Source organism: Pezoporus flaviventris, unplaced genomic scaffold (assembly GCF_033815535.1).
Source record: "Pezoporus flaviventris isolate CSIRO_AGI_PZ_B2104156 unplaced genomic scaffold, CSIRO_AGI_Pfla_v1 ptg000007l, whole genome shotgun sequence".
Taxonomy (NCBI): Eukaryota; Metazoa; Chordata; class Aves; order Psittaciformes; family Psittacidae; genus Pezoporus; species Pezoporus flaviventris.
In genome coordinates, this window is record NW_026892555.1 from 11,245,209 (window position 1) to 11,265,889 (window position 20,681).

At 47.0% G+C, this 20,681-nt stretch overlaps 1 protein-coding gene across 1 annotated transcript; it reads left to right on the top strand.

The window, feature by feature from the left end:
• Nucleotides 1-5,227: 5,227 nt before the first annotated feature.
• On the top strand, nucleotides 5,228-13,055 carry KLHL38 (kelch like family member 38). Its single transcript, XM_061447740.1, has 4 exons — nucleotides 5,228-5,839; nucleotides 6,374-7,854; nucleotides 9,249-9,354; nucleotides 11,263-13,055. The coding sequence occupies exons 2-4, from the start codon at nucleotides 6,505-6,507 to the stop codon at nucleotides 11,547-11,549; spliced, it is 1,743 nt and encodes a 580-aa protein (XP_061303724.1). The 5' UTR covers nucleotides 5,228-5,839; nucleotides 6,374-6,504; the 3' UTR covers nucleotides 11,550-13,055.
• Nucleotides 13,056-20,681: the final 7,626 nt, after the last annotated feature.

The window sequence follows — 20,681 nt, forward strand, 5'->3', positions numbered from 1 at the left end:
AGGATCTTCTTGTTGCTGTTGCTGTTGCCGTGGCGCTCATGTAACCAGAGACTATAGAAAGGATAGACGAATAATCTACTTAGGTGTCCAGTGTTCCTGGTGATATTTTATCCTCCAGAGGTCACACTGTGTGTTCAGTGCAAGGTAATCTGTCAGGTACCTGTTCTCAATTGATGCAGTTTGGAGTAAAAGCCAGCAGGTGTCTGGAATGCACATGAAGGAGATGATTTAGGCAAAAGATTTGTTTTAGGATATTCTAACCAGAGTGCCCAAAGGTACGTGAGGGGGTTCTGTGAAACCTCTAGAAGCTCAGCACACTTTAAACCCAGCTATGTCCTTATTTAATGCCAAGCACGTAACTTTGGCAGCCAAATTTATTCTTGCCTGAAGACTGTTTTAATTAACACTAGTAGGTCATTCTGACTGAAGAAGGAAGAGCACAACTGCTTTCATCTTAATCTTTCACTCTTTAATTAGAGATTGGCCTGAAACCAAGCCAGGAGCCCACACATCTTCACACCCACACATACTGGGCCAAAGTCATTATTGAATTACATGCTGTATCTCGCTATCTGTGCACAATACACACAGTGATGGCAGTGACACTTGTGGGGTTGCTGCGTGTCTCCAGTGCTGTAAGGTTAAAACTTGTCCCTGTGTTACAGAAGTTTAGGTTAGGGGTTCAAAATTCGAGTTCAGGTTTCATGACCAGTGTCTATAGATGTAATCTGTTACCTCACCTGCAAAATCAGAACCAAACCCAGATTCAATCAAGTCTTCAGCTAAGCCTTAGTTCAGAATTAAGTCTCACACCAATATGATCAACAGCTGTGGTGACAGGGCACTCAGGGAACTCATGTTTGCTGAGCAGCTAGACAGAAAATGAGTAATGCAGTAGTTACAGTTTCACTGCTTCAGTGAACCTAAGATGTCAACCAGGGAGCAGGACAGAGCCTAAGGGCTTTTCTCCCAGTCCAATTAAGCCAATAGTAAATCCACACTGAGCATAGACAGGACTTGGGGAGGCTGCTTCAGTGAGGAGTATCAGGATGAGTCCAAAACCAGGTGCTGGGAGTGGGAAACCATTCCTTTCATGGGAATCTGGCCCAGACACTACATGTGGAGTTAGGTCTCCTGGCAGTGTCATCAGCTGGGTGAGACACACATATGTTGAGTAGAAAGGTCCCTATGCGTGCCATCTCTTGACAGCAATTTGCTAATATAGACATACCCTTGCTCTTTCAATGCACGTAATTATGATATACATTTACCTGTATGTGTAAATATGTGACACATAAATCTAATAATTCCCCAACAAATTAGTCTTCCTTTCTGCTCCTGTATTCTTGCCTTCAGCTTATAATAAGCAAAATGGTGTCAGGTGCCCATCTGACCCTGGTCAGGGCCCACCAACCAAGCTCCCCATTGCCAGGGCATGCAGCATCCCAAGCAGTGCTGGCTGCTTTCCCAACCTGGGCTGAAGGCTGTGACCTAGGCAGCCACCACTGGTGCTTGGGGCATCTACCCATCCTTTCCAGCTTGTGGCATCTGATTCATTATGATCCCTGTAATTGTCTCTTTTTACAATGAGGAATGTTAATCCCGGATTCTGTTCCCTCTCCCGGTTTTGTAAAGACCGTAATAAGGAATATTTTTACTTGTCCTCCTATCTATTTAGACTGCAAATCTGGGGAAAAGAATGTGCAGTTCTGGTGTCCTCAACATAAAAAGGACATGGAACTGTTGGAACAAGTCCAGAGAAGGGCCACGAGGATGATCAGGGGCTGGAGCACCTCCTGTATGAAGACAGGCTGAGAAAGTTGGGGCTGTTCAGCCTGGAGAAGAGAAGCGGCGTGGAGGCCTCATAGCAGCCTTCCAGTATCTGAAGGGGGCCTATAGGGATGCTGGGGAGGGACTCTTCATTAGGGACTGTAGTGACAGGACAAGGGGTAACAGGTTCAAGCTTAAACAGGGGAAGTTTAGATTGGCTATAAGGAGGAAATTCTTTCCTGTTAGGGTGGTGAGGCACTGGAATGGGTTGCCCAGGGAAGCTGTGAATGCTCCATCCCTGGCAGTGTTCAAGGCCAGGTTGGACGAGGCCTTGGGTGACATGGTTTAATGTGAGGTGTTCCTGCCCATGGCAGGGGGGTCGGAACTGGATGATCTTAAGGTCCTTTCCAACCCTAGCTATTCTATGATTCTATGATTCTATCTCTCTCAACAGCTGGGGGGGGCTGGTAGTCACTGGGGCAGAGCACATAATACTGAGTGAGATCAGTGAAGTCTGTGCCTTGAACAGTCCTTTTCCCTTATCCATATTTGTTCATTTTCACCTGAATTGTTATAGGATCAGTGTGTGAGTTCTAGCAGTTGTCTGACATCACCAATCTCCCCTGTGCACCTGTCTGCTGGACAATAAGATCACAGCTTTTTTCCGCTCTGTTGCTTAGTGCATGAGAATAGACATTTCATCATCCCGTCTCATTGAAACATAAGAAGAGCTTGCTCTGGGCCAGATAAAAGGTTCAACCATCCTAATTCCAACACTGAGCAATCCTAACACTTAAGGACAGACAGCAGAATGAGCAGGATGAGTATACAGCATTGCAGCAGATGTTGTCCTTTGGTAGACATTGCTGCTGTATAGAAACCAGCTGTTGATGGAGTTCATACAGCAGCAGTTACAGCGGGTCGCTGTTTTTAATAGCCCGCGGTGGGTCCAGCCTCCCCAAAGGGCTATGTAGGACTTGCAGCATCACGTCCCACAGTGCTGGTGGGTCACCTACCCTGTGAAGGAGCCCACTTTCCCACTCTACATGGTGTTCAGACCAGCCGTTTATCCATGTAACATCCCACTGCCGTGGTTAATGCCATATCCTGTCCTCCCAAAAAGGATGCTCAGTCCTGTTTTGGTCAATAGCATGTCAACCTAGAGAAACTGTTTCCTATTGGACATACAGAAAAACATCTGCACCAGGACGGTGGCTCGGGACTGGAGCATACATTCAGAACTCATTCAGAAAGAGACTTTCTCACACAGGGTACACTGTCCTACAGAGGAAACGGCTCTATCCTCTCACCAAGGATCGTGCTGCAGCAGTAGGGGCCATACAGTACATACTGTCCTAGGATATGCCATGAAAAATGATTTCTAGTTTATTTATAGAGGAAATCCTAACTGAGCACTGCTGATGTGCCCACTTGGTTGGAGATGTATCTGAAACCATAATCTCTGGGAAAGAAAGAAGAGAGTTGTGAAGCAGGCGGCAGGAGCTTCATTGCTTGGGAGCCTTGGCCCCAAATTGGCAGGGACCTGTGTGGGGACTCAGCAGGGAGCAGCAACCCCCCCGAGAGCAATAAGCTATTTAAACAGCACACGATGTACTCTGGGTTAGCAGGGGTTTGCATAACCGTGCAAAGCCCTCGAGCCTGGGATCTTCAAAATAAATGCCACATTTATCAGTATCTAAAGCAGGAGAACATCCCACCTACCCTTCCCCGACCCCATAAAACTGCCATTAATGAAGGCATAGTGTCATTTGTTTCTTTAAGGGTTAAAAAAATAATCCACAGCTGCTGCCAGGAAGAGGCAGGACTAAACAGGCAGCAAAGAGTTAGAGCCAGGACAGAGATACAAAGCTAAATCAATCATCAAAACGGACCGCAGCGAGAGCATATACACAGAGAGCAAGAAAGAAAGCGAGAGGCGCTTTGTTTGGGTAGCTAATGTTCTCTGGACAAGGAGAGAGAACTGTTCCTTCGGGTTTTTAATGCCACTCTAAATATTTATAGCAAGATCAAAGCCAGCTGGTGAGGCAGTGGCAGTGGGGAGCAGGGATGGGAGGGCACATTTTCCCCAGCACCCCAACATCACCCTCCAGGTTGTCTCTTTACTCAAAGAGGGGGAAAAGGCTGCACACTGCCAGGTTTACCTTCTAAGTAACTCATCTGCAGGAGTCAAGCCCAGTGGCTTCTGCCCTTCCCCTCCCTCACCTCCTTTGGCCATTATCACATGCGTGTGCGGGAAAGGAAGATGCCACAAGCTCCAAAAAGCTACTCCAGCCCAATTCCACCCTGCCCTTAACACAGGGCCTTCAGGGTTTTGTCCAGCACAAAAGTCTCTGGGAAAGGCCACCTATGGCATGACCTGTGATGCAAAGCTGCTGTTTTTAGAGGAGCAGATTGCCCCCAGCCCTGCAGTCTGCTGGGGCGCAGATGTGGGGGCAGGAACATATGGAGGACCGCAAACACCAGCGCAGCACGGGAGTTGACATAAGGGCACTGTGGCTCCCAAGGATTTTTGCTCATCTGCCCTGCTGTGACGAGGGGCAGACATGACTCACCGTGAGCTTTGGCTTTGAAAATATGAGAAGGACTTGTGCTTTAACCTTGTGTTTCCCTGTGGCAGCAATGCTTAGAAATGGCACTTTGGATTCAATCCAAAAAGAGGAATTTCAGCATAGAGGAGGGGCCCAAAACAGTTACCCGGACACGGGCAGCCAATGCATTTCTCTTGAAACACACAGGATATTGGCACAGAGCTGGGACACATCACATTGGACCTGGACCTGCTGGAAACCCCAGCCAGGAGCCAGCTGGGCTTGTGGAGGATCTTCCAGTGGCACAAGGTGCTCCACTGATCCCACCCTAGGGATGGATTCAGGCTCATCATCACAGATACCTATATGTGAGTGTTAAATATGGACACCTACATGTGACTGAGGCAGCTGAGTACCTGAGGAGGCCCAGCAGCGACTGGAGGATTGTTCACCTGCCTAAACATAGGTGGTACTTACTGGTGACCTGAATAACTCAGCAGACTTAGTTCTATCGACTAGACCTCACTGGCTGCAAAAGGAGCTCGGACACCTTGCTCACGTGTAGGCACACACAGTCAGGGACCCCGCTGAGGTGTCTGCCCTGGGGAGCTAAGTGCCACCCAGGGACTGGTTTCCCACTTGCTGCACTCACTTCAGCAACCCACTGCTGTCCTCCCGCCCGTGATGCTGAGCTTCCTTGAGCCAACTGCTTGGGAAGTTCTTTACTAAAGGTTTCAGAGAGCTGAGGTCCTTACAAAAAAGGCCACAACCTGGTGTTTTCTATATGAAATATTAAGCATCACCATAAAGATAAACTGCTCCAAAAGTGAACTTCCCTCTGCTTGGCAGGGGTAGCTGGGCTCTCGCTGCCCACCTTGAGTCAGCCATGGGTACAGTGCATCAGCATCTCCCACCAGACTGCAACGGGGTGACGCTCCCCAGATCTCTCCATAAGGTGGAGACACGATCCATACTGCCGGGATTCCTGGGAGCCCTCCTCTCTCCCTCTTTTTCCATGAAGCTACGGTGACAGAGCATTACCTAGCACGAGGCATTGCAGACTGTTTACAGGCTTCTAGAGTTCCCAGGCGCTTTAGGACAGGGTCCTGTTTCCAAGCGGACAGCCAGGACTTTTATAAGTGAACTTTCCTCTCTGTGTCTATTTATTAGATGTAAACATTTGCCAGAAAAACACCACTCGGGCATGCTCAGTCCCGGCCAGGTCATTGCAAAAGGGAACGCGGCGTCACATGTGATAGCAGCGAGAAGCCCGTGTCCCTATTCTTAGCGCTGGAATGTATACAATGCCCCAGTGCCGCGCCGCTCCTGCGCACAGCCCCCGAGAGCGGCAAAAGTGACTGCAGAGTAAACACGGCCAGAAAGCACCCTCTATGAATCACTTACCTACCGAAAGAAACGTCCTGGGGGTTTATAGGTTTTTATCCAGGCTCTAGCTATGGAAAATCTCAGCAGAGAATAAACGGCAGAGAGTAAGTGCATGCAGGGAAGGACAACAGAAGGTAAACGTTTCTACCTTACCGTTGCACTGCAGGTTGAGCAGTTGGCCATGACAATACTCATCCTATTGTTCTGCCTGGCACTTAATTTAGTCATTGCGTGTCTTGATTAACATAAAAAACCCACAGCTAAGCAGAGTTAATAAATAACTGTTTTAATGAAGATTCCCGTCTCCAGGGTTTCGTTTTCCCTGCTGCAGAGTTCAGCTCTGCCAGATTTACATTCTTTGGGAGTGACTAACTCTAGGGGAAAGAGGCGCAAGCTACTAAACTGCTAATACTTAAAAACAGTGAATAAATGTCTAAGCACATTTATTCAACGAACAAACCAATTGCTTCAGGCATCCAGCTTTAATCCCAAATCAGTGAGATAACTTCAGTGCTTTTGCTTCTTGCCAGGGACATAGGCAGTGCTGACCTCAGAGCTGCAACCTAGCTGATAACTTTATGTGAATTTTAAAGGGTCTTAGTGACCTTTTAGCTTCTTTATGATTTTCCCACTGTGCTTAACCCATGTTCCATTTTTATGCATAACAGCGAACGGATATTTAGAGCAACATCAAAGTCCAAATTTGTTCCCTTGAAGCTGGATATTTCAATAAAAGTTGCTAAAAATTTTGAGTTTTTTTTTCTGCCAAGTCCAGAATCCATCTCTCTCCTATTTTGCTATGGAGGAAGGATCCACTGAGGAGTTTCTCTTCAAAGACCAGGACTTCTCCTCCGAACTGTTGAGGCAGCTGAATGCTCTGCGGCAGAGCAGGATGCTGACTGATGTTACCCTCTGCTCTGGGGGCTTTGAAATCCCTTGCCACCGAAACGTGCTGGCTTCCAGCAGTCCATACTTCAAGGCGATGTTCTGTAACAACTTCAGGGAGAGTCGCCAGGCTAAAGTCATCCTGAAGGGCATCGACGCTGAGACTTTGGACCAGCTCATCCTTTACGTTTACACAGGGGAGATTCTTATATCAGCTGAGAATGTCCTGTGCCTGTTGGAGACAGCCTCCATGCTGCAGTATGCGAAGCTGTTTGAGGCCTGCTCTGCCTACCTCCAGGACAAGCTGACTCCTGACAACTGTCTGAGCATGTTCAGACTAGCAAAAGTCTTGAACTGCCAAAGCCTGACTAAGAAAGCCAAGGCTATGGCCTTGAAATGCTTTCCTGAGGTGGCCTCTTCCGAGGACCTGAAGGACCTTTGTCCCTTGGAGCTCATTGATTACCTTGGGGACGATGAGCTCTGTGGGGAGGAGGAGCAAGTCTTTGAGACCCTGATGGTCTGGATCCGGCATGACCTCCAGGCAAGACAAGGCTACATCCAAGAGTTGTTCAAGAAGGTCCGACTTCAATATGTCCATCCAACCTTTTTCTTTCACTTCATTGCCAATGACTCCCTTGTTCAGTCCTCACCCACTTGCAGGAGCCTCCTTGAGTCAGCTTGGAGACATATGTTTTCCTTGTACGGCACCAATGCACCGGACATCAAGCCCATGCTGCATGTTCCTCGCAGGTACTCCAACCAGGAGTTCCTCATCATCATTGGTGGTAGAAAGGACAGCCAGCAGACAACAAGGGAAGTCCTGCTCTATGATGACAAGACAAACCAATGGCTAAGCTTGGCCAAACTTCCCATGCGCCTCTACAAAGCCTCTGCAGTGAGCTTGCACAGCAATATTTATGTGCTTGGAGGGATGCCTGTTAACAATAAGAAAAGCCCGGTCAGTGGTAATATTTACATTTACTCCCTCAAACTCAATCAGTGGAGGTTGATTGAGCACATGTTAGTCCCACGTTACTCCCACAGAAGCTTGGCTTATAAAAATTACATTTTATCATTCGGTGGAATTGGTGAAAATCAGGAAATCCTGAATTCTGTGGAAAGATACGACAGTGTCTACAATGCCAGTGAGAGCATGGCAAACATGCCTGTTGCCGTCCTTCACCCTGCTGTTGCTGCCAAAGATCAGAGGGTCTACCTCTTTGGGGGAGAAGACATTATGCAAAACCCTGTCCGGCTGATCCAGGTAATGGTCAGTCCTGCTTGTCATAAGCAGTGTCAGCCAAGGTATGCAGCAGCTCATTATCCTCCTGAGTAAATCAACCCCCAAAAACCACTTTATTGTGAGTTGCAGCCAGAGGCAGGATGAGTTGAAATATGGCGTCAGGGAAGTCTTGTCTGCAAGGAGCATTGAAACCCTGTGAGTGTTTTCCAGGCACAAGCCTCAGGGTACTTCTTTGGGTGTCATCTCTGATGCTGGTAGGCACTGGGGCCAGGGCTGCTGCAGGTGATGCTATGACAGGCAGCAGCCAGTCCCACTGCCTGGCTTCATGCCTGCAGCCAATCTCACCTAAATCAGCGCTTTCCACTTGGCAGCCGAGATGGGGTCTTAGCCACACATCTGCTCACTCACAGCAAAACAAAGATCCATGATCATTACAGCGATTAGATTCTCACTTATCAAAGGGCCAGAACTTAAACTGACAGTTATTTCATATAAACAGTTGTGTTAAAAATGTGGCTCCTGCCACATGTCGCTGGCTCGCTGCCTGCTTTCGGTGGTTACACTCTATTAGAAGGAAAAAATACATGAAATCCTTTCTTATCTGATCTGATGCTTTAGCAACATTGCAGAGTTACTTTCCCCATGTGTGTTTTTCACTGGCTTAGGTGTTTTAACTAAGGAAGATCATTAAAGGCTAAAATGGCAGACAGCACATGAGCACCACTTTTTGATGGTGATAGTGCTTCTTGATTATCAGGGGGAAGGAAATATGTATCAGTTAGTGGGAAGATGTCCTGGAGGTATTTGCTATATTAAGAAGAGGTCAACGTGACATAAAAGTTTGTGTCTCCCAGATATGGATGACTGAATGATCATCATCTGGCAGCAGCTCTTTTTCTCACATAAATTGATGACTTAGATACCACTCTAAGTCTCATTAACAAGTCCCTTTGCCAATCTCAGTGCATACCAGCCACCAGCACAAATATAGCAACTGGGCAAACACTGTGGCTGCCAGCTGAGCTAGATGAAGTTGAAGTTTGCTTGCCCAGTAGATTGCTAAGGCTAAAGCAGCAATACACAGAATAACTGGGAAGTTAAATTAGGTAGCTTGCACACTGGAAAAGCGATATCAAGTGATTTAATGGCCATGCAAAGATTTACAGGCAAGAAGCTTGCATATTGCAGATACACTCTGCCTTAGGGCATGGGCTAGCATCTCCTGAGCAGACAAGCCTGGAAAACAAGAGCACTTTCCAAGAGGACATATTAGGAAAGAAAGTGGATAAATTCTCAGCTTAAGCCAGAGGATTGTGTTAATTAGGACAAAATAAAACCCGTAAATTCCTCTGTAATTACAACTGCCAGATAAAATGCAACACAAACAGCTGTGTGTATCTTCATTTATTTGTCAGGTTTATCATGTCTCCAGGAACATGTGGTTTCGGATGGAGACCAGAGTGGTGAAGAACGTCTGTGCACCAGCTGTTGTGATTGGAGACCAGATTATCATCGTAGGTGGTAAGGGCTCTGTTTCACCCTCCTTCCTCTCTCCCCCTGCCCAGCTCCTGCTGGATTTCGCAGCTTTCCTGCTTGGGGTGTTCCCTCAAAAAGCGTTTGGAGCTTGGGAGGGAAAGGAGAAGTGTGTCCACTCTCCATATACATCTCCCGTGGAGTCTCATGGCCATGGAAGTGGGGACAAGTTCTCCATGAGGCACATTCTTGTTCCAAGTGGTGGGGAGAAACTGAGGAAAAGCCAATGCAAGTTACTGCTCTGCAGAAGAATGGAGGAAGCCAAGGGCATGCGGGTTCTGCTCCTTCCCTACTGCCTCACAGCCTGGCCCTGCCTTACTGCTCTTCTTGGAAAGGTGGAGAGCACAGTTACCACAAGGCCAGGGACAGCTTGCTGGGATGAGTGTGCTGCAGGGCTATGAGGGGTCAGTTGGTCCTGTAGCTGCCTCCTGGGGTTAACTGTGAAATATCCTGAGAAGGGCATGAAACACTCAAAGACGGGAAAGGTCTCGGTGTCCTTTTCAATCTGAGCATCAGCTTCTACCCACGGCGCTTTGATGAATCGCATGTCATTGGTAGTTCAGTCCTAAAGGCAGCTCCCTGACCACAGGCTGGCAGGAGGAACCATGTGTTAGATTGTTCAAGGGAAAATTAAACGTGGAGAAGCTTTAGCAGAGTAGCAGACTGAACCCAAATGACACAGGACTCAAATGGGATGTCATAAATCAGTGGGAGGTCACTGCTACCCTTTGCAGAACAGGGGAGAGCTGGGTCAAAAGGTCCAAGACTAGCAAGATCTTGTGTGGCAAATTACCCTGACCTCAGACTACAGTGCCCAAAATACAGTATTTTCAACTCTCTTATTTTCAAATGCATTAATATGAAGAGTATGTATTGACACAAGCCTGCTGTTGCTAAGCTTAAGATCTCGATTTAGTTTGTATTTATCTAATAAAAGCCACAGAAAATCATGTTAATTTTAAATATCTTTCATTTTGCTTGAAAGTAGAGAGATTCACCATGGTCAATTTTTATTTACCAAACTCCATGCCAAAACATTGGCCAAACACTCTTGGTTTATCAACAGTAAATCCCATAGAAATAACATTTTGTCTTAAAAACTGCTTTCATCACGTTTCAGGTCCTCTTTGCATAACTGGTCACATCATAACAAAAGGGAGTGGGTTGGGCTAAGCAAAAGAGGCCTTGATTTTTGTTATGGGACATGCCTACAAGTCCCACAAAACATGGATCAAAGCAGATTCTTTGCCATGGGCACAGGAATACATGTGCAAGATGCTGGTGGATACCAAGCTTCCACACCCCCATTGCTCCAGGGCAAAAACCATGATTCCAGCCCTTCCCTGTCACCAGATGCAAGGTTACATCACCCCTCAGTGGAAGAGCTGTCTGTTGGGTCACTGGCATGGTGACTAGCGTGGATGCGGCACTGAGGGCTTTGGGAGTGGCGCTGCGCTGTTGAGTAGCAGCTCCATTCAGTAGACAGCTACGACTCTAACCCAACATGGCATCATTGCTCCCTTCCCATATGCCATTGGTTTCTCTATGCTTTAGGAGTCTGTTGAGTGAAAACAAAAGCTTTGAGATGTTCACCTGCAGAAAACTGCAAGCTCCAACTGTGTTTGATGGGTTGATTGCTTGATCTGATGGGTTTTATGGTGCTCATTGACCCTTGGCTGCCAAGGTGCTATAAGACAGGATGAGGACAAACAGGAAGGGAAGCCAGACAGACAGGAATTCTTGTGACACATCATCACTTCCCACCTTAGATATCTTAATTCTGCCAAATTATGTACTAGTAGAAAAGGTTTTATTGAAGACTAGCAGGAAATATATATCTTCTGGCTATAAGCTCTAATTCACATCTGTCTCTTCTACCTCTGGCTTTGCATTTAGGGTACACCCGGAGAATAATTGCTTATGACACAAAAGGCAACAAGTTTGTTAAATGTGCAGACATGAAGGACAGACGAATGCATCACGGGGCCACTGTCATCAAGAACAAGCTGTATGTCACGGGAGGACGATGTCTCACTGCAGACAATGTCATCGAGGACTTGGATTCCTTGGACTGCTATGATCCAGAGACTGATACATGGACACCAAAGGGAAAACTGCCACACAAACTCTTTGACCATGGGTGCCTTACACTCCAGTGTGTTCCCTGTTCTAACCTTCTCTAAGCGATCTTTGACTCTTCCCAGGACATTTTGTGCTTTCCTGCACAGAAAGGACCCGCTTTGCTCTGCAGAGAGCACATGGGGAATCCTCATGGGGTCCCACAGACTCCTGACCTTGAAGGCGCCGGTGGCATTTGTCATTCCCTAAACGCTCTGCCAGAAAGGTCATGAGAATTGTGCTCGTGCTGTGTTCACCTGACTGGTGTTGCATGTGGTGCTGCTAAATCCAGCCCCGCCACCTCACCTAGAATCTCAGCAGAAAACAGGGAAAAGATACTGGGTAAGAACCTGGCACAGGGTTTGGCCTCACGCAGGCTTTAAAGTGAAAGGTGAATGGGAATGCTGGTATCTCCAGGGAAAGTAAGATCTGGGTAACCTGCATTTGTTAGCATGCAAACTCAGCTGCATGCTGCCACCCTTTGCTGCTCGGTGCTAACCAAGCCTTCAGTTTCAGGTGGTGGGGGCATTTAGAATAGGCAGCCCCAAGCTCTAGTCTTGTACCCAGCCCAGCAGCAGCTGCCTGCATTGGCTATGGCAGTCATCTCATCAGAAATAAAATATGTTCCTAACATCAAATTAGAAATCAGCAAAAGGCTGATGCTTTGATGTGAATTCTCACGTTGTGACAAGATGCAGGTTTGACTTTTCTGAGCTACTGCTCTTTCAACAGGCAAGGAAGACTTTTGCTCCATCTCTGAAGGAGCGGGAGAAGGTGGGATGGAAAGAAAGATGTTCTGCATCTTCTTTTTCAAGGGATTTTGTTTTGCAGGAAGCTTGCTTCTCTTTTTGCATCCAGGATAAAAGGGGGGTAGCTAGGAAGCCCTTTGGCTGATGGAATTCCTGAAATCTGGAATAGCAGAGAGGACATACAGAGGAAAGGGGATGTAAAAGAGAAGAGGTATTGGAGAGGAACATTTTCCCTTTCTCCTCTCTCCAAACCACTGGAAAACAACGATGAGAGGAAGCCAGTGACAGGAAACCAGCTTTCCAAGAAGAGCAAGTCTAAGTCTGCCACTTGGCAAAGCAGCTCTGGCTCCACCAATATTTTCATGGGGTTCTGCCACTAAGTGCATATTTTTCAAGGGAGGGGATTGATCATCAGATCCTGAGCAGGCTGTGAAGTGCTGCCTGGTCACCAGGCTTGGTGAGATTGCTGAGATAGCAAGGAGCTCTAAAGATTGCACTCATGAGCACCATCCAGAGAAGAGATGGCAGAAACAACACTCTTTTGTACCTCGTATGTGAATGACAGTGGGACTTTTCAAAGGGTACCGGTTGGCATGAGGAAACCATGCTCAACCTTCCTCTTCACCGAAGGCTGCACAGCCATGTGGTCACCACCATGTTGCAGGACACCAACTGCAACCACTAAGATCCCCCCCCGAAATGGGTATCTGGGAGCAGAAGGGTGACAGAAATAGTTAACGAAGTGGGGGGCTGGAAGGCAGTATTGCATATCAACTGCTGGTTTAACAATGCAAAATAAAATGGTTATTATTGTTTACATGAGGTTTGCGTTCAGGAGTCTTCATTGTTCCCTCTGCATCGTTGATAAAGGGAATTGGTTTTGTACCCGTGGGTTTTGCCAGGGTTTCCTTCTAAGGATCTGAGTAAACCTGCAAAAAAGGAGTGTAAACCCAAACTCATCTCCCAGCTCGGAAGCCTTTGGCTACGTTTCTCCTCTGTCTTTCAGTCTCTATCATCATCTCCCTGTGCAAAGCAAGGCTAAATCATGGCACTTGCCAAATTGGATGGAGCAGTGATTCATTCTGCTTCCTCACAGACCAGCTCCAGCTCTCTGGGGAAAGAAGCCTTGCCATGGCCAATTATGGAAAGTCTGCCCTGGGGAGATGTTTATTCCTAACCCTGCAGTGCTGCCTTCCCGAACTCCTTCCTGTTGTGACCCCACTCAGCTCCAAAACTCCAGGAGACGCCAGTTGCTGCCACACATTTTAGCTGACACAGATTCCTGCCAGGCTCGTGACTGTACCCAGAACTGAGGGAAAAGAGCTGACTTGGTTCCATAACATCATGTTTGCAAACTACTGCCACAGTCATTGGTTTACACTTGGAAGCAAACAGATTTTCTTAATTCCCATATCATGTAACTAGTGATTTTCCCAGCATTTATGCTGCAACCAAATAGTACCTTGCACAGCTGTAACTGGGCAGGAAATGAGGAGTGGAAAGAAAAGGCAAAGTTGCAATGGCATTGAGCACACCATTCTTCCCCTGGCCCTTGGGAAACCCTAATATCACCCCCAAGTCGTTGGAGATGCCAAGGGCTATGGCCAGCTCTGCTCTGGCTGAAACCCTTTGCTCCTTCCCTTTACAAACTCCTCATCTCGTGCCTGTAATTCAAGGAATCTGAGTTCACTGAGCAGTAAATACAAAACATGGTTTCTGATAGACTTCTGTCTCTTGGTCAATTTGATGCAAACTATAACCAATGCTTTTGGGCCCCTTTGCAAAATGGGTTGAAATCAGAGAACAGTGTTGAGCCTTACCGAGGCAGACGAGGGCTGGCAGAGTCAGTTGGTCACAAGGATGAAGATGCAGATGCAGCTTCAGGGCAGGAGATACACAGGCCTGGGGCAGATGCTATGGGGAGAAGGGATGCTGCATTTCAAATCAGGTGCTGGCCACCACCCAACCCACCTAAAGCAATACCTATTGCCATCCCAAGTGTTTTGCAGTTGTCATATCCATTGGTGTTATGGGTGAAAGCACTTCTATCAAAGGATGACCAAGGTACCCCTTTCTCCACTGTCAGGCGGGGACTTTCCTGACCAGGATCCGCAAGGCCACCACTACCTGGAGCACTTTCTGAGTCACCACATGCTTTTCCAGATGCCTCATCATCCTAATATTCAAGCATCTGAGCACTCACTTAGAAGGGAGAGCAGCAAAGGTATTTATTGAATACAGTGACAGCCCCATGAAGGGGTGGGAATTTGCTGCACTTTAATAACCCTGGACACCAGGGAAAAGAGAGGTTTAAGAAAGGATTCTGGGGGTCACCTTTTAGAAGGGCTGAGCACCTGCTGCTTTTTTTCATATCAGGGAGTGCTGTGAAGGATCATCACCTCTAAGGTCTCATTCTTGAGTGTCCTGAGACAGCCACTGCATCATGGAAACCACAGGACCACATGGCTGCAAGCAGCCTGCCCCGTGGGACAGCATGTTACCCAGTCCCTCACAGCAGGTACTTGTCTGACACACTGAAAATCTCCCATGAGATTTTCACATTGCTCCCTCCCTCAGTAACTCACATGAGTGCCTTATTAACAGCACACAATACTGTCTGTCCTATATCTTTGCTGTACCTTCCGCCATGCCCACACAGATAAAGGGCAATCAGTTACACTTTTTGATACCATATATTTTTTTACATCTTTAACGTTTATTAGGATGTTTCAAATTCGGTAGACTAAACAAACCCAGCCCTTTCAGTATTTCCTCATAAGTCATGGTCTCTAGACCTCTGATCATTTCTGTTGCTTTCCTCTGGACAATTTCCAGTTTGTCTGTTTTGGTTTTAGTTTATTTAAGTGCAGGGCCGTGACTCAGACTCACAGTGCTGAGAAGGGCAATAAACCCCTTCTGCATCTTACCTACAGCACTCATGGTCTTCTGCTTTCCACAGCAGCAGCAGATTACTGCCTTAGGTTCCATTGTGCTCGCGACTAATAAATGCTTGCAAGTTTGGGCAAGGTCACATGGAAAGGCTGCAGAAGATCCAGGATCTCCCAGGGTTATTCCATAACTCCATCTTTGCTTCAGCTCACCAGGATCCTGAACCAAATCCCGCTGAAAACAATAAGTCTCTCCACGGGCTTCAGCAAGGGGCTTTGGAGCGGGTCCTAATTATTGTGTTCTCAGCTGGGTTCTTCACTAATTCTATTAATTTTTAACAGCAAATATTTAATGTTTGAGTCATTTTTTATAATGGGGACAAAGTTTCAGGAAAAAAAAGGGAAAAATTGCTTTTTCTTTTTAACTTTCTTCCACTTCCCCCAGTTCAAACTCAGAGCTGAATCCTGCTGCACGGGCGGGCTGTGGTGGCAGGCAGCCTTGCTTTGATCTTAGCAAAGAGCTTGGTAGGTTAAGCCTGTGTTTTCTCACTGTAACCATTTATCAAACAATCCAGTCCTTTCCGAGGGCAGCCTCCTCCTTGCGCAGTAACGTGTTTATAATTACAGCGCATTTCCTGGTTCCTCTTGATTAAACACACCTGACGGAGCAGGGACGATGTCGCTGCATAAATAAACGGGCACTCGGAGTTCATCGCTTTGTCAGTCCCTTTTTTTCCTAACACCGAGGAGTTCACTGCGGGGTGAATCCTCTACTTGAGAAGGAAACAATGGGGAGAGCATATATGAATAGCATACAGGGTAATTTATCCCTGGCGTTGTTCCTTAGCCTGACCTGAGAGCCGTTAATAATTGACAGCAGCAAAAACAATCCCTTTTTACAAATATAAACATCTATACTCTTTTTCCAGCTGCTTGAAAGCTCCCACACAGGACTCAAACAGTCATATTCTCCATGGCACAAATGAGCATGAATTCCTTGGTGCAATCTAAAGGAGCTAAAACCTGCTCATTAGTGAAGTGCTAACAGTGATTTCAGTGGCTATTTTGATGAGCTTGCCCAGGGTCCAAGCAGAGCACAGAGCAAATGGGTGTCTCAGGCTGCAATGGAGTGAAAAGGGCTCCTCAAGGCTTGTGCTAGAGCACTGAGACATTGATCTGGCCTCTTGTGTTTATTGAAGTTTCCAAAATAGCAGCATAGTGAGAGCCCAACTGCTCTGTCACTCGGCAGTCACACACCGGCGCCAGCTGCTGCTTGTCACTTCTCTCCCTGGGGCTCTTGCTTTGCCTGCGCTTCTTTCGTGTTGCAAGAACCCCATTCTGAGAAGAGCAAGGAGCAGCGTGTCTCCTGCAGCCCTGGGCTGTTTGGTGGATGCTTTAAACACCAGGCATCCCCACAGCTGTTGGAGATGTGTGGCTTCGGACTGCGGGTGAATCAGGGGGTAAAACACTGGTGCAGGTGGAAAAAGCTGGCAGAATCTGGTCCACTTCTTCATCTGGCCAGGAAGATGTCTATAAACCACCCTCCTATATCTAATCCTCCCATTTCTAGTCCTCTGAAGGTTGTTTCTTGATCAGGCTGTGTCTTCTGATGAATAAGCCATGTCCCACCACCCCTCCCTAAAGCAGGCATGCTGGGACAAGGACAAAGGCCTGGCCCCTTCCTCAGGTCCTCCAGTGCCACAGCTGTAATGGCACCCCATGAGTTTTGCCCTGATCTTCCAAGGTTTCTCCCTGCTCTTGGACACCTTCTCCGGCCACACAACTGGGCAGATGTGCTCTGCAGGTGCCCTGCACTCATGTTAGGAGGTGGCCAAGAAATAACACCAAGGGCTCTCAAGTTCAAATTTTCAAGCTGATGGGATGCTCCTGCTGTGGTAAACCAGTCAAAACCAGGCTGAGCCTTAGAGCAGAGCCCTGACACCTCTCCACGAGAGCCAGGTCACTGCAGGGGAACAGGGCCAGTCCAGAGGAGCAGAGAACAAACTGCATGGAGAGCGCTGCAATGTGAAACTTGGCTACAAAGCTTCAGTGCTGGGAAAGTGCAGTGTTTTATCCAGAGCAGCAGCAAGAACTGGAATTAATAGGGTTGATTAAACCGTTTTGATGTGCATGGTATGTGGAGATAAGGGCCCAATTCCCAAGGGCTTCCAGTGAAAATTAGATGTTAACCACAACAGTACGTGACATCCCCTGACAGGAGTGAAGAAGACTAGAGACAAGTACAAACCAAGGGGGCAAAAAAAGGCAGTTCTTGGGAGAACAAAGTGACCATGAACTTGCTGGATCTGTTTTGATGCTGAAATGACGTGGACCCTGGCACCAAGCAGATTGAAAGCAAGGGAACTACGCCTGCTTTATGTTGTTATGACACATATATTTCCGTGAAGATGACATTAAAGAGTACCAGAGGCTCAAACACTGTTGTGTTTATCGGTTCCCTGGGTAGGGCTCTTACTCTTGGAGACAGCCTGAGCCCTGCAGAATATGGCCCCTGTTCAGAAAACTTTGCCTCTGGCTTGAGGACCATGGCAAGTGTGACATGGGGAGCCAGCCCAGGGGGTCAAGGGCTCGTATAGCTGTTGCCCGCTGCTACCTGGCAGGACAGCATCCCTTTGTGGCATGCAAAGGGATGAGCCACCAGAAGAGGCTCCCCTGCCATGCACTGAAGCTCACAAATAGGAAGCTGATGGCAGAGAATAATTCCTCTCCAAGGTGTTGATGTGGGGTTCATCCTGTGCAAAAGCATGGAAAGGCTCCTCATCACCCAGGCTGTGTCAGCGGTGTCTCCATGTGCTTCAGGCCATGTTTTGGACCTGGGACTCCCTTGCAGTGGAGCTTGCACCTGAATTAGCCATTAATGGGATTGCAAATTCCCCCTACCCACAGCACGAACTAACCCATGCTTGTTCAAGCAAAGAACACATAGCCATGGCATCCTGAGGAGAAGACTCCCAGCAGCTTAAGTGGGCACTAGCTCAAGCCTTGACTGAGGAGGAAAGCAGAGAGGTCCTGTGGACATTCTTCATGACACTGTGATACTTAATGGCTAACTCAGACCTTTTTAAAAGAGGGCAGTCTTTGGGCTTGAGAGGTGCTGACTGAATCCCTGAAGGCTTTGAGCTGAGAGACTCTGTTTAAAGCCTGCAAGAGTTGTCTTTCTGCTCATTATAACTTGGAACAAATGTTGGTAAATGGAGTCTGCTTCTCCTCCAGGAATAGAGGGCCCTGGATATTTTCTCAAGAGAAAAACAGCAACACACTGTGAGAGAAGTGGTGTCTGCAGACTGGAATACAAATGGCAGAGAAGCCAAAAGCACGTTCACCCTTCCAAGCTTGAGCTTATGTTTTTAATGGCATGAAATGTGACATGCACAGTCAATCACAGATTTAAAGCCGAGAGTTTGTTATTTGTGATGGCAGCATAAAATACATGAGTCCTTCCTTACTCCAAAGAGCTTACAAGAGATTCAGAGCAGAGGACACAGATGACACTCAGAGCATCATCAGCTGGAGTTTCAAAGCATACAGCTCATTCGCTAGGCAAGAGCAACACCTTATGCCATAACCTGGACCAAAAGAGAAAAATCAGCTCTTCCCTGTGGCTTCCTGGTCCACAGCCATTCCCACAGATCAGCACACAAATGCCATCAAGCAAGTGCCAAGGCCCAGGGTTCCTGGAAACTCAGGCAACACGTGGCTACACCAACCTCTTCTGTCCCCAGGTGCCCCGTAGCCAGAAGGGCATCATTACCCTAAAACATACCTAGGAGAACAGGTTTTAGGCTGGTTTTCAGCATCTAGATTTTCCCGTCCCCCAGGAAAGGTAGCAGAAGGTTTGGGACAACTCTAGGAATGGGCATGCACCTGGGAAAGTGGATCCCTCCTGCTTTTAAACACAAATGCTTTATAGAGTGAGAGAACATTCAGACAGCTCAGGGCTCCCTGATTTCCAGGAATAAACTAAAAAAAGCCATTTAGGTAATTGAAAATACTTTGGCATTTGCCTTTCACATTTCCAGAGCAATTTCAAAAGTAGTGCAGGCCGATCTTCCTAGCACTGTCACCAGGGAAGGGAAATGCAGCTGGGGAAGCAATTACATGGATCAGTGGAGTTTTGCCTTTATCACATTTGGGTCTGGAATACATTCTCCTCTGCTGATTTGAGGCTGGACTAATGAAAACACATGGATTTTCACATAAATGCCACATAGCGCTTTGTGGCTGCAGGGTGTTGGTGAGCTCAGCTTGATCAGGAGAAAATCCCTGCCCAGGTTTTAGTAGGCATCAGCAGACGCACTGCTAGCAGAATCCTGGTACTGCCAGGCTCGGTGGGATACGGCACTTGCGAACAGTGTGACTCATTTGCCCTGGAGCTGTAGGAGCAGAGACCATGTGAAGATCTAGATCAGATCTGTGAATCAGCAGCATCTGACACAGTTTAAGAGGTTAAGCCTATTTATATACAAATGAGGGTAATTTTCATAGCTGAAGGGACTGGATTTTATTACTTTTTTATAAATTCATAATAAACTCTAGGGAGGAGAATACTGAGATCTGCTCTCAGTTAACTCCTTGGAAACAAGAGGAATTTTGTCCAAAACGTGGATGGAGTCAAAGAGACAGAAACTCAAGACTGCATTATTCTCAGTGCTTTGCATTTTAACTACTCACAGGATTAAGTTATGCATTCAGGACAGTACAAAGCATGTCTGTAGAGCCAGACCTTGGTCTCCCTGCATTGCACATGGGTGGACTTCCCTGGCACCCACAGAACTGCATTTAATGGGGGAAACTCAGAGGTACAAATCGGATGTGCACCCTTGGGGAAACAAGTCTCTTCTTTACAGGGGACTTTCTGTCCATCATCTCTTGCCTTAATTCATGTTCCCTTAAAGACTATCAGTGCTAAGAAAAGCCTTTTGTAAAGAACAGGGCCGAAGTTAATGACCACCTCATTTTCCTACAGTATGTTTTTGTACACTGCTTTCCACAGAAACCAAGAATGGATTGAATATGGAGTTAAAGACCCACTAGGAAAACAGGCCTTATGAAAAGGACACAGGCACTTGTAGTGTTTGCAGATTGATCATGCCCATGGACTAGTAATGATTTTACTCAAGCAAGGGCTCCTCAGCTTGGAGGCAATCTCCCAAGTAAGCTTGAAGATATTAAAATCGTCCCTTTGGGTTCAGCTGAAACTTCTTTTCAGACTCAGAGTAGTGATGTATGGAGCATTCCATGCACTCATTTCGTTCCCGGGTCTGCAATTTCAGATCATGACAAAACATGGCGTTTCCATAACATGCATTTCTACACCCACAGTCTGTAGGACCACTTCCTTGCTTATTCTCTTGGAAAACAGCAAGTTTTTCAGTTCTTCCAATGTTTTTGCACTAGTCTTTCTGAGACGCCTTCTTATAGCCTCCCCTCAGCATCTGTTTTATTTTGAAAGGATAAAAATGCATCAAAGTCTCACACATTCTTGCTACTTTCAAGGTTCTCCAACTATGTTATTTATATGGGTTTTTTTCTGTATTTT

Excerpts from the sequence above, each read along its gene's own strand:
- KLHL38 (XM_061447740.1), top strand. The coding sequence starts at position 6,505 with ATGGAGGAAGGATCCACTGAGGAGTTTCTCTTCAAAGACCAGGACTTC. Across the intron at positions 7,855-9,248 it reads ACCCTGTCCGGCTGATCCAG|GTTTATCATGTCTCCAGGAA; the intron begins GTAATGGTCAGT and ends TTTATTTGTCAG. Across the intron at positions 9,355-11,262 it reads CCAGATTATCATCGTAGGTG|GGTACACCCGGAGAATAATT; the intron begins GTAAGGGCTCTG and ends CTTTGCATTTAG.